Raw genomic sequence first — 11,758 nt, 5'->3', positions numbered from 1 at the left:
TGCCAAACCCTCAAAGGGAAATATCTGAGAGGATGATGGGACTTCCAGACTCTCAAACTAGGAAGTCAAGAGCATTAACCTAAAAACAAGGAACAAGAATACGGTGTGTTTTTAGAACCATTAATACATTTTCTTAACAATGACAACCATAGAATTTACATTTGTAACTGTAGTTCAGTTCATTAAAACAAAACAGGGCCTTCAGCCACATTTTTCCATATACAAAAAGTTACTTGAGGAGTGTAATATCCCATTCACTTGGAATCTTTAGCTAGTTACTGCAGAACTCAGTATCCAATGCCATCTTTCTATACTGTTGTGCCAGGTCAGTCTGCCATGGTGACATCATTCAGTTGTTTAACATGCGATAGGCTATTGTACAGGGAAAAGTCTGTCAAGTTACTATTCTGATAAGACAAGACCACTTGGTGACTGAGTAAACAATCTGGAAAATACCAACAATAGCTGATTTATCATGTCTATGGCTTAAAAAGCCTATACTGGAACCCAGCCATTTAAAATAAACGTGGACTCATTAAATCTGTATAGTGATTGCCATTTATTGTTGTTTTTGTTAAAAAAAAAGTAACACCAAGACTTAAATGACTTATGCATTCTTTTTTGGTTATTATATTTTTAAAGTCATTCATTAGAAAAGACATCTTTTTTCCCAAGTTTAAGTCAAATATAATCTTCTTGGAGAAAAAAAAAATCCCAAAAATATAAGTGAGCTAAAATGGAGGTAATTTTCGATTTACTAGTGTTACATAACAAAAAAGATTTTCAGGTGGTGATACTCAGTAGGTAAGCATTACTATAAACAAGTAAAACATTAGTTCACAATACAAAATCATGTTACATGTATCTTTATTACGGCTTTCAGAATACATGGATTAACAATGGCCAGGCTGTGATTTCATCAAATTCTTATTTTAAACATAACTTACAAACACAGAGCTGGTTAAATAATAGAAATGTATAAGTTTTGACACTTTTTTTTTTTTTGGCATCAGGAGTCATATAACTTCCAAAAGAGAAACCAAATGGTGCATGTAACAGACCATGACTAAACTGTAAAAGGTTGTTGTTCACATTCTGTGGCATATGTATCACCCCAAATAAGTACTATAAGAACTTTCTGCATTAATATTTTTCTTGCACAACTCCCTTTCTTGCGCATGAAAGCAATGTGTTCTGAAACAGAAACCCCTGAAGCTGAGGGATTTGGCTTTAGTTGCTTTGATGATTTTTTTTTTGTTTAAACCTACATTTTTTGTGCATGTGTGGGCACCTATGTAGATACTGTAGAAGAAGAGATGTGGAGGTTTCTTATAATACCTAAAACTGCAGAATGTGCAAATACGTTATGGCACATAAGAGATGCAATACCTTTACACCGCTTTGTCTCTTAGCATTTATCATGCCTGACCTCTCAGCAATTTGAAGGCAAATATTACAGCACAATTTAGCCAAGCCTTCGTTAAATGGATAAGAAGCAATTTACATGTACAGATAAGTTTGCTCCCACCAGCTTTAAATATTTACTAGCTATATAATTCTCAGTGTAGGAAGTACTAATTCACCCATCAAAGAAGGATCCTTTGCGCCTGAGGGGTGCAAAAGCCAAACACTGCAAAATTTTCTTAATGAATGCTACAGACAGGAGGATTTCGAAATCCAACCTAAATCTCAGCCAGATTCTCAAAGTTCTGCAAAGCATTTGTAAATTGTGGGATGACTTTAAAGTAGGCCACTAATGAATTGTGGTCTGGATGGAAACCATGAAAACATTATGGTTTTTACAGCACTTGTCTGAGGTAGTACATAGACCACACACAAAAATGCAAGAATAGACACATATTCATAACTATTTAAATATTATAAAAGGGAACTATGGGAACGTTTGCATTTATATCTAAGTTTTCAAAAAAGACTAGATAATTTCAGGCAACATTTCTGATATTTACCACAGTCGCCTAAAGCCAGAACAAATTATGCAATAGTATTTCCAGCAATACTTCTTGAAGTTGTTTGTCAATGCCTTCCGAGGCACTAATTTTGTTTTGGCTACAGTATCAGTTCAAAACACAGTTAACATTAAAAAAAAATCACTTACGTGTAGGGAAAGGACATTTGCTAAATCCTAGACAAACATACGTGATATGAATTGCGTTGCACTTTTTTTCTGAGCAAACTGCATAAAACTTGAGCAAATAAAGTCTATTGTCTTTACATTTCTGATCTGTACAGCCAGTAGTTTTAAGCAACACAGATATATATTTGTATATGACTTAAACGTTTCATTTCCATGTCAATTGCAAATTTAGTTCAATTCATTTCAAGGGTAACATCATTTTCCTCTTAAATAACTAAGAAATGTAAACAGTGTAACATCATAAAAATCTCTTCAGTACTTATAACCAGTAAAATGTGAATGCAAACAGATGTGCTGGTGTATTGTTAATGCAATGTCTCAGAGGACATACAGTAAAACATAATCAGCAAGAAATTTATGTATGAATCCTCCAGCGATTTACTTTCTGGGATTACATTGAATACAAATATAATTTAATTGATATATTTCATTTTTTAAAATTAGAAAATAAGGCAAGTGCATTTCGGAAGAAGGTGCTACACTTCTAGGATACTAGATAAACATGTGACAATTCTGAAAATTATATCAATAATAAAAACATCAAAAATATCCGCAATTTAATATAGACTGAAAAACTATCAAAAGACAAAGTGACCAGCATCAATTTCAGAAAATATTTTAGACTTCATAAATACAAGCACCCTATATTTACATAAATTATCTTCTAAGCTAGTTTTCCTTTGAGCGAGACACTTTTGTTCTACTAGATATGCTCACGAAATTATATAAATGTTTCAAATATGAAAAAAAGTAGTAAACTAGAAATATCAGATGATGTTACTATTTTGGATTTGCTTTTCGCTAAGATTTGGTTCTTGAGAATCTGTGTTCAGCTCTTACAGAGCTTTTAAAAAATACAACCCACGGAAATGGAAAACTGATGCAATAATAATTACTGCTAGGGTATAAAGACTGTAATATGAGCTTTGAGTTTTTACATACAAAGACTACATCAATATTTGTAAATCTCAGCAAAATGCTTATTTTAAAAATTGAATTGGAATACACTGTTTCATCATAGTACAAATTCATATAGCCATTATGCACCTAATTCTGTTACATAAGCTTTGTACATTAAGCACATGTATAACTATAAATTGAATATTTCAATTAAAAAAGTTATGCTTCAATACAAGGTTGATGTTGAACTTACACAAAACAGAATATAATCCTTTGTATCTCTTTCTGAAAAACTGGGAGACAGAATCCTGTTACATGCAATTTTTTTTTTCCAGAAGTACAATGTAACTCTTTAGATTGTTACTAAAAACAGAAAAAAAACCCCAACAATTTAGGTAGAGTATTAGTTGACAGGACACATTTCACTAGGCTTCAATCACATTCCTATGTCTAGAGATATAATAATGGGCAAAAACCTTGTTTCCTTTGAAGCGCAGGGAATTGTTTTCTTTTACTTCAATAGTAGACTGAAAACGAGCTGTATCTTTCCTTGCAATAATTGGATATTGATCACTAGAGTTCGAAATTGTAAGAATTTATCCCCAACTAATCAGCTAATCTTTACAGTATCTTATTAGAAAAGCAAAAAGAATCTACTGTACAAAGATGCTTGGCTCAAGCAGTAGTGCAAACTTTTACTGCCCCAGTACTGAATGCTCCTCTAAGGTTAGCAGTTAGTGCACAGAGTAACAGTGCGACACCTTACCTTCCAAACACTGTTTATGTAACATTAAAAAAAAAAAAAAAGTTCCCCGCAGCCTCAGGCAATAAAAATAGTCATATAATAACTCATCAGTGAAAAGCAATAGTTTGAGAACAAGTGCCATTTACATTGTATTTTGTTTCTGAAAATGTTATAGCTGAGCAACACAGGAGCACTTCCACTGCAGCTCCCACTTAAAATCTTCCACCCCATGCAGGTCACTGACAAGCTTTTAGTACAAAGGCTGGTGAAGACCGACCTGACCACCAAAACAGACGGTACGTTCAACTAGACTCTGGGGAAAAAAGGGAACTGTAGTTTACCACTGAGCGGCCGAACGTACCCCGTGTCCGCTACTAAACTGACTGCTCACCTGAGGTACTGCAGTGCAGGGGCTGGCACACCAAGGAGATGGGGAGGAGCTTCCCGAAAAACCGGACTGCTGCAGTCGTTGTTCACCGCTACGCAGTGCTCCAGGTAGAAAATTTGTTTTTATCTGCTTAACCCTCAGCACTAAAATCCACCAGTAGAGATCCCACTACATATTTTACCTGAGAAACAGAGGAAAAACTCAGAGGCAGTTCTGAATAGATTCATAATGTCGCTTTACTCTAAAAACCTAACCAAAGGTATTTTTAGAGCAATTAAAATAGGACCATTATATTTTCCCCCAAAATATCTGTATAAAGAATATATAAGTGCATAATTAGAAAATCCCTCCTAAAATACAGTTACAAACATATTCTGCCCTTGATATTACTCAACTTTGGTAAAATCCTATGCTCTGATTTATCTATTTTTAGCAGTGATAAGTAACTATACATCATCAAATCACCAAAAGTGTAGCTAGTGGTAAATCCTACTTGCAGCCAAACAGCTAAATCCATCAGGCTTTACACTGAGATAAGATTTTCAGCAGCCTGACTGGGGCTGTGCATTGCTTTTGCATGGTTACAAAAATGACTCTGATAATGTGCATCAGCTCATGTCTGAATTCATTTATATATTAATTTCTTATTTTCTCCCTTCATGTCCCAATCAGAACTGCAAATGGAATCATGTCTTTTCCATGACCTGATCCTGTCCACAGTTGTATTACCTCAACAAATTTGTATTTTCTTATCCATATAAGATTTCCTAGAAATCCCCAACTCCTTTCAGGTAAATTGCCAGCTTAAAAATAAAAAATAAGAAAACAGGAACATAAGAAAATAAAATATAGAGCCTGTTGTTTAACACTGTTTACAGATCTTGGTAGCTGGGAGAATAAAATACAGTATGTGTAGTATTTAGCAATAGCTTTAAAATACACCATATTATACATCTTTTGATTTAATCAATACCAGTATTCATTTATGATTATTACCAATTTGTATGTTAAACTCTTTTCAAAGTGTATCAATTTTATTGTAAATAAAACAATTCACTAATTCTTTGGCATCAGAGGAATCATACAGCTGTGATTGTTCCATTGTGGCGAGAACGAGACCTTTCCAAAGTTACTCGTCTGTTATCTGCAATACAAAGAGAGAAAAAACAAATCACCATAAGATTTGAAATGTGGGTAATGCAATGTCAAGAGGTTTTCAAACAGCTCTGAAAATCATTTCAAATGATATGTAAATAAGTAACTAGGAGATTGGATCAGAGAAGTTTCACACTGCAGCTGCCAGACTGAGTTCAAGAGTTCTGCAATCAGCAATAAATTACTTTCTTGATCAGAGAAGCAGGGTGATAAAAGCATTGGGAGAATCCTGAAACATAGTCCCCTTGGAAATAGCACACAATAACTAAAATGCTGGGTAAAAATCTTATTTTATAAACAATTTATGTACAGAAGCTCTGGAGAAATGCATTTTAAATTTCACGAGAACGTACTGACCAGCGTGGAGTGAAAAGCCTAGCGCAAGACACACGAGATGCATAAGAGCTCTAAGACTGTTCGCTATAATCTGGCACAGAGTTAAAAATAGAACAGTTAAATGAGCCACTTCCTAAGCGTTTCCTGATTGTGCAACGTGAACAACTTTTGATATAAAATATTACACAGTAATTATTGCAATGAATAATAAATATGTCTCTGTCATAGGAAAAGAAAGTAATCACAAACTACCACTACATACCTAAATGCCGTCCAAATAAAATTTTAAAGCGATGAATATGGAAAAAACAAAAACATGATGAGAGGCAGAAAAGAGAAGTTGAGGGTTTCTTTTTTTTTTTTTTTTTTTTGGGCTAGTTACTTTTCTAGGGGTTTTGATCTTACTGTTTTTTAAATGTGGTCCTGCCTCCTGCTACCCAATTTTATCTCATTACTGTTCACTTTCGTCTTACACCAGCAAAGCCAGAAATGGCCCAAGCGCACTGAATAAGGTCCTGGAGTAGACCGAGAAAGTCATTTCTGTGATCTGCTTCTAGACAAGGTAAGGAGGATGTCTGCGGAGACTGCCTGGGCTCTGCAAAAACAACCTTCCTTTTCCCTTCCAACAAAAGCATCTCCAGTGCTAGAGGGAATTATGGCTCCGTTAGCAAGATTATTAGCTCTTTTTATAGTTCCGCCTTGCCTCCTTTTCCTAATGAATCTATCCATGCATAAAGTATTAAAATTACCCCAAGTAAATCTGTTTTGCAAGGGAATAAATCTCTACACTGGTTGCAGTGTCACTAGGCACTGGAAATTAAAGCACAGAAATGCTGTTTAAAAACCAGGAAGGGCAGACATCAACTCTAACGTGCTGTTGTTCTGCTGTAATAGCAAACAGTAAAGAGCATAGCGATACTTGCTCTCAGTGGGGAGAAGCGCCTTCACCAATGCACTATTTGTTGATTTAATTTCAATATCATCAACTGCGGAGATTAAAAATAGATTAAGAGATTTTAAAAACCTCTTGATTTCTTCTTCATACATGTTTTTTTCATTGTTAAGTCTCCTTTTTTTTTTTTTCCTCCGAATGGTGGAGACAAGCATTTTCTGCAAATGACAGTTCACATTCTCTTGCCATGGCATGACTCTGAACTAGGACTTAAATAAATCACAAATCAAAACTGTAAAAGCTAGAAGCAGCATAATTTCCTTCTTAGTTGACGACAAACTATTTTCCTAGTTATTGGAAGTAACTTATTCTTTTAATTATTTCAAATTTTAAAATGAAAAACAATTATAATTTCTAGAGATAGGGATACAAGATCTCAAATACTCAAGAGAGACTGGAAAGAACCACAGATCTAGCCAAGAAGACTGGAATACAATGATGCAGTTATTATCACTGAGAAATAGCGTTAACATTTGCAAGAGACTTCTTACGCAAAGTTTAGAGCAGTTTATGCTGTGTCTTACTGAAACATAGGAAAGTTGAACATAAATTACAGTCTGACAAATTTTTTCTGTCATTACAAAAAAGGAATAGGAGGATTAGATGTAGTGACTAGTAATGTGAAGCTTTAACAATGAAAGATTGTGGGGCTTTGCAAAAAAAAAAAAAAAAAAACTTTTCTTCATCTGTGGATCTGCAAGTATCTTTTTTTTTTTTTAGCTCTTTTAGTGGTGGCACATTTTTGCACCTGAGAAGCAAGCAGAAATAACTGGAAAAACTGCTGATCAGTCATGCCTTCTGGGTAACCTGTCTACCTACGCAGATGAAAACCTTGGTTCTGGCTTTTGGTGTCAGAAGTTCAGGAAGTACTTTCTTAGAAGTAGCCCATTTAAGTAGCACCTGAAATGCTCTTAATCGGTACACACATCATCTCTCTCCGAAATAAGCACGTGAACTTAAAAGTGATCTCTCAATCAGTTGAACGGACTCTTTCTTTTAGCTGTATAAGGTAGAGTAATACAGGATAAAAAGGGAAAACAAATCACACTAAGACTATTTTATGACAAAAACTAATGTTTATCTCGTAGCTAACTGGATCAAATTCAAATTAAGCAAACTATGAGTGAACACAGAGATTTCTGTAGCATATTTTAATAACAATAAATAAGCACAATAAGCTCTGTGCATAAGCAAAATTAATAGATACCATGAGGAAAATATGAAAAATAAAAAATATGAACAATTCTTTTTAGATAATGCATTTTAATTTTATGGCATCTCTTGACTTTACCCTTAAGAAGTTCTCTCCCTAAACACTCTGCATGTAAAACACGTTAGAGATCTGGTAGGAGAAAGAGAAATATTTTTGCAAAAATTACACTCTGCAACACGCATTTTCCTTTCTTTAATGCTTTGCATTAGTTCTATTATTAAAAAAGAAGTCTCAATAGCTGCAGATTTGTTAACTGAATAGTTTGTCATCAGCATGAAACAGCTATGTTAAAGTAAAAATGAACATATTTTGCAGAACTGCTATACTAAGATTAAATGCCTTTTCCATTTCACTTCTCATCCATTTTTCCAGGTAGTACCTTTGTACTCGTCTAATTATCAGCCTAACTTTTTACGAGCAAACAATGCTCGTGATCATACAGATGCTGTGAGATTGAACTAACTCATATGTACAGCAGCCATTCACGAGACTGAAATATGTGATAAGAGAAAAAGCCACAGTCCACAAAACTACACCTTAAAAGGCACTCAAATAAAAATTATATTATCCTGTAACAAGCACAGAAAGTTTTTTCACTTTGACAGGCCTTTTATTAAAATTACAGGTGTATTAAACTGTTACCTTGGGCTTTTAATGACTAATATTTGCATAGTTACTGAGTTGGCTAATTCACCAGGATTAAATCAAATCTTTTCAGTCAGTCAAAGCAGTTAAAAGAACAATTATTTGTCTTAATATTTAAAATACACAGAAACTGTATAATTATTCTGTGGGCAAAATGTCAAAGCTCATCAAATACACCTTTACGGAAAATACTTTTGCGCTTATCAGCTTGGGCATACAGTTATCATTTGCTAACTCAGCTAAGATCTTGGGGGTATCCTACAACAAAAAAGCACTACTCTTACAAAAAGCAGGGAAACTATGTCAGACTAGAAAATAAAATTGAGAACTAAAACATCTACTAATTAAATAATGAATTGCCTTTAATCTAATTATCTGTCTGCCTTTAATCAAGTTAGTTACAAGTTACTGAAGATTATTTCAGTGTTCACCATATTCCTTCGTGTTTTCTTAAGTTTACTGTAGGAAGTAAACTTTGCATAGTCTCTGTCTAGTTATAAATACATTCGGATTTAGATATTTTAAAGGTACGGATAAGGATAACTTCTATAATTATACTCATTAAATGTAAATTCATTACAAAAGCTCTAAACTTCAGTAAATTGTAAACTTAAGGTTGTAATGTCAAATGCTCCAAAACTAGGAATTGTAGTTCTAGTTCTGTCCCAAAATGTGTTTGCATTGGGATAACCATCTGTTTGCTTGTTTGTTTGTTTTCCCCCATGAGACAACTACTTCATTCAATCTACACGATGTACAGTAAATCAGGACTGTTAAATATTTCATTTCAGTCCACCTAATTCAAAGTCTTTCTTTACGCCTTATTTACAGCACCCAATCGAAACATTAGATTGAATTTGAAATCTAATTTCCTTGTAGACCTTCCTAGAGGGCTCATCAGGAGACTGTCTAAGTTCTTTCCAAATCTAAATAACTGCAGCATTACAAAATAGCATGGAAGGGTGAGAGGGGAGGAGGGGAGGAAAAAAAAAGATAGATTGGTGTGGATAACTACTTTTTGCCCTTTATTTTTTTAAACAGAAGATTGAAACATTAATCTTTAGGCAGAAGACAAAGCCTTTTACCTTCTTCAAAGAGAAGACAATAAGCATTTCAAAGACAATAAACATTTCAAAGAATGTCTTAGTTAATAAATGCTACGTTAATCACATTAAGAGCAGCCTAGTGTCAGAACACGGAATCCTGAGTTTATGACACTGGGTGCCCAGCTAGCGATTGCTGTACTGGAGCACATGCTGGATGGCATGAGCCCTAACACAGAAACTCTGAAATGCTGATATTTTAAACAGCTCACATTATTAACTTGCATATTCAAAGTCAGCAGATCTCTTTTTGACTGCCTACCAAAAGGTGAAAAAATTGCCCTGCGCTGATAAAAGAAAAGGGCATTTAATGCTCAAAAAAAGAAGCCAGCTTTAATTGACTTGAAAATTATCTTACAAAGAAGGTAAACACTCAGCAATGAAAAACATATTTAAAATTTCATCTTTTCAAAATAATTTTGGCTATGCAAACAGATGCAGAAAGGCACCCTGTAAGGGAATGTGTATGCCTTATGCCTTGGTGAAGCGATGACGGCATTTGCATCAAATATTTATTTATTCATTCATGGAAAATTTTGTTCACTGGCAAATCCTACTGAAATGCATCTTGTATTCAAGAGCATCCCAGGGGAAAACATTCATACAGTTCCAGGCATTTCAGTAAATACCATAAACAATGTAACATGGAAAACAATCAAAATAGCAAGGTACAGTTTCATATGGAATGTAAGTATGGAGTGATTACACTAAAAATGAGTTAGCCGGCCACGAGAGCATCACAATAAATGACAATTCCAATGAACAAACAATGCATCCGTGATGTTGATGGCATCAGTATTGATGGCATTTCTTCTTTAGCTAAAGGTGGAAGTCTGAATTATGCCTCAAAACTGTTACTTTTTTCAGATTGAGATAACTAAGTATTTGCAATATAGTGTCACCAATTACAATTGAGATAAACCAGAGCAAATTGAAACCACCATAGCCTGTGCAGTCTCTTTGCACATAGATGGCTTAATGAGAAAGCAAAAGTAAAGCCAAGTTACAATGTTATTTGATGTAACAGCATGTGATCAACTGCTTTGAAGAGCACCCCATGACAAGAATTAACCCGATTATTACTTTTCCTTATTGACTGCGTGCACCTTCCTTATTTTAGCTTCTAAAAAAATGTAAGGTAAAGCTTTTTGGAAATTGTAAGTGATAAAGCACCAGGCAGAAACAGAACTGATACAGCGCAAGACAGCAGGGGAGCCCATCAGTCTCCAACAGCTCCTTAACGGCTGCAGCTGAACTGCGTTCTCTATCGCCTGGCCTCTATCTATGACATTAGTAGAGAAGATAAACTGAGAAATAAGCTCGTCAGGCAAATTACGAGCTCCAAAATTGCGGTCAATTTCTAGAACAAAATCTTTCTGTGAGACAACACCTCGAGGAAAAATGGCTCCCCAACCTTCGTTTCTGCTAAGAGTCAGTCCATCTCCATCCCTTGCAAACCAGAGATTTGACTTCAGATGGATCTTTCAAAACGCATGGCCTATATATAAATAATAGCAATGAAGTAAAGATCAGTTGTGGGAGAAATACAGCCAATAACACCTCAGAAAGCGCTCTCTAAAATAGCCTTTTCAAAAGATCTTTACTGCAAATAGATGAAACAAGCCAATACAAAAAAGAAAATCTATCGATGAGGCAAGCTTTGCCACACCTATTGGGGGGGGGGAGTTAAAAAAAAATCAATGGAAAGACGAGAGTAGACTCAGACAAGAGCAGAATCAGAAAGATCATTTCTGGAAGAAACAGTGCTGAACAGTCTTGCTTCGCCTGGCGGCAGGCACAGGAGAGGCGCTTCACACCCAGATGCTGCGGCAGCGAGCACCAGCAGCAGCAGCTCCCAGCACCGCCTGCGCAAGAGGCGCGCTCTGCTCCCGCGCTCTCCGCGAGCTGAAGGAAGAAGGGCAGCATTCAGCTCTCTTCCAAGCTTCTGTCTTCATGCGATGCCCTCCTAGTCCTCCCCGCCTTCCAGGTGTGGAGCTATGGTTTGTCTTTTAGCCCTTTTCTAGCCAGCGTTGGTGGCAAGCCACACATGACAGCAGGCTGCATTTGTACACATACAGATTTCTAAATGTCATCAGTGAGTATTTGCATTCCAGGCACTTAAGCAATTTGCTGCATGATACTCACTGACATGTTTTTCCTTTCTTA

General features: G+C 35.5%; 1 protein-coding gene across 4 annotated transcripts in view; it reads right to left on the bottom strand.

Annotated features, from left to right (window-relative positions):
* Positions 1 to 850: 850 nt before the first annotated feature.
* Positions 851 to 11,758, bottom strand: part of DIAPH2 (diaphanous related formin 2) — a 280,711-nt gene continuing 269,803 nt past the window's right edge. For all 4 annotated transcript variants that reach the window (XM_068956705.1, XM_068956706.1, XM_068956707.1 and 1 more), the window contains one exon: positions 851 to 5,332. In XM_068956705.1, coding sequence (XP_068812806.1) covers positions 5,268 to 5,332 — 65 coding nt within the window. In that variant the 3' untranslated portion in view covers positions 851 to 5,267. The remainder of the gene's footprint in view (positions 5,333 to 11,758) is intronic.

This window comes from Struthio camelus, chromosome 11 (genome assembly GCF_040807025.1).
Source record: "Struthio camelus isolate bStrCam1 chromosome 11, bStrCam1.hap1, whole genome shotgun sequence".
Taxonomy (NCBI): domain Eukaryota; kingdom Metazoa; phylum Chordata; class Aves; order Struthioniformes; family Struthionidae; genus Struthio; species Struthio camelus.
This window is presented reverse-complemented; position numbering and strand designations above follow the sequence as displayed.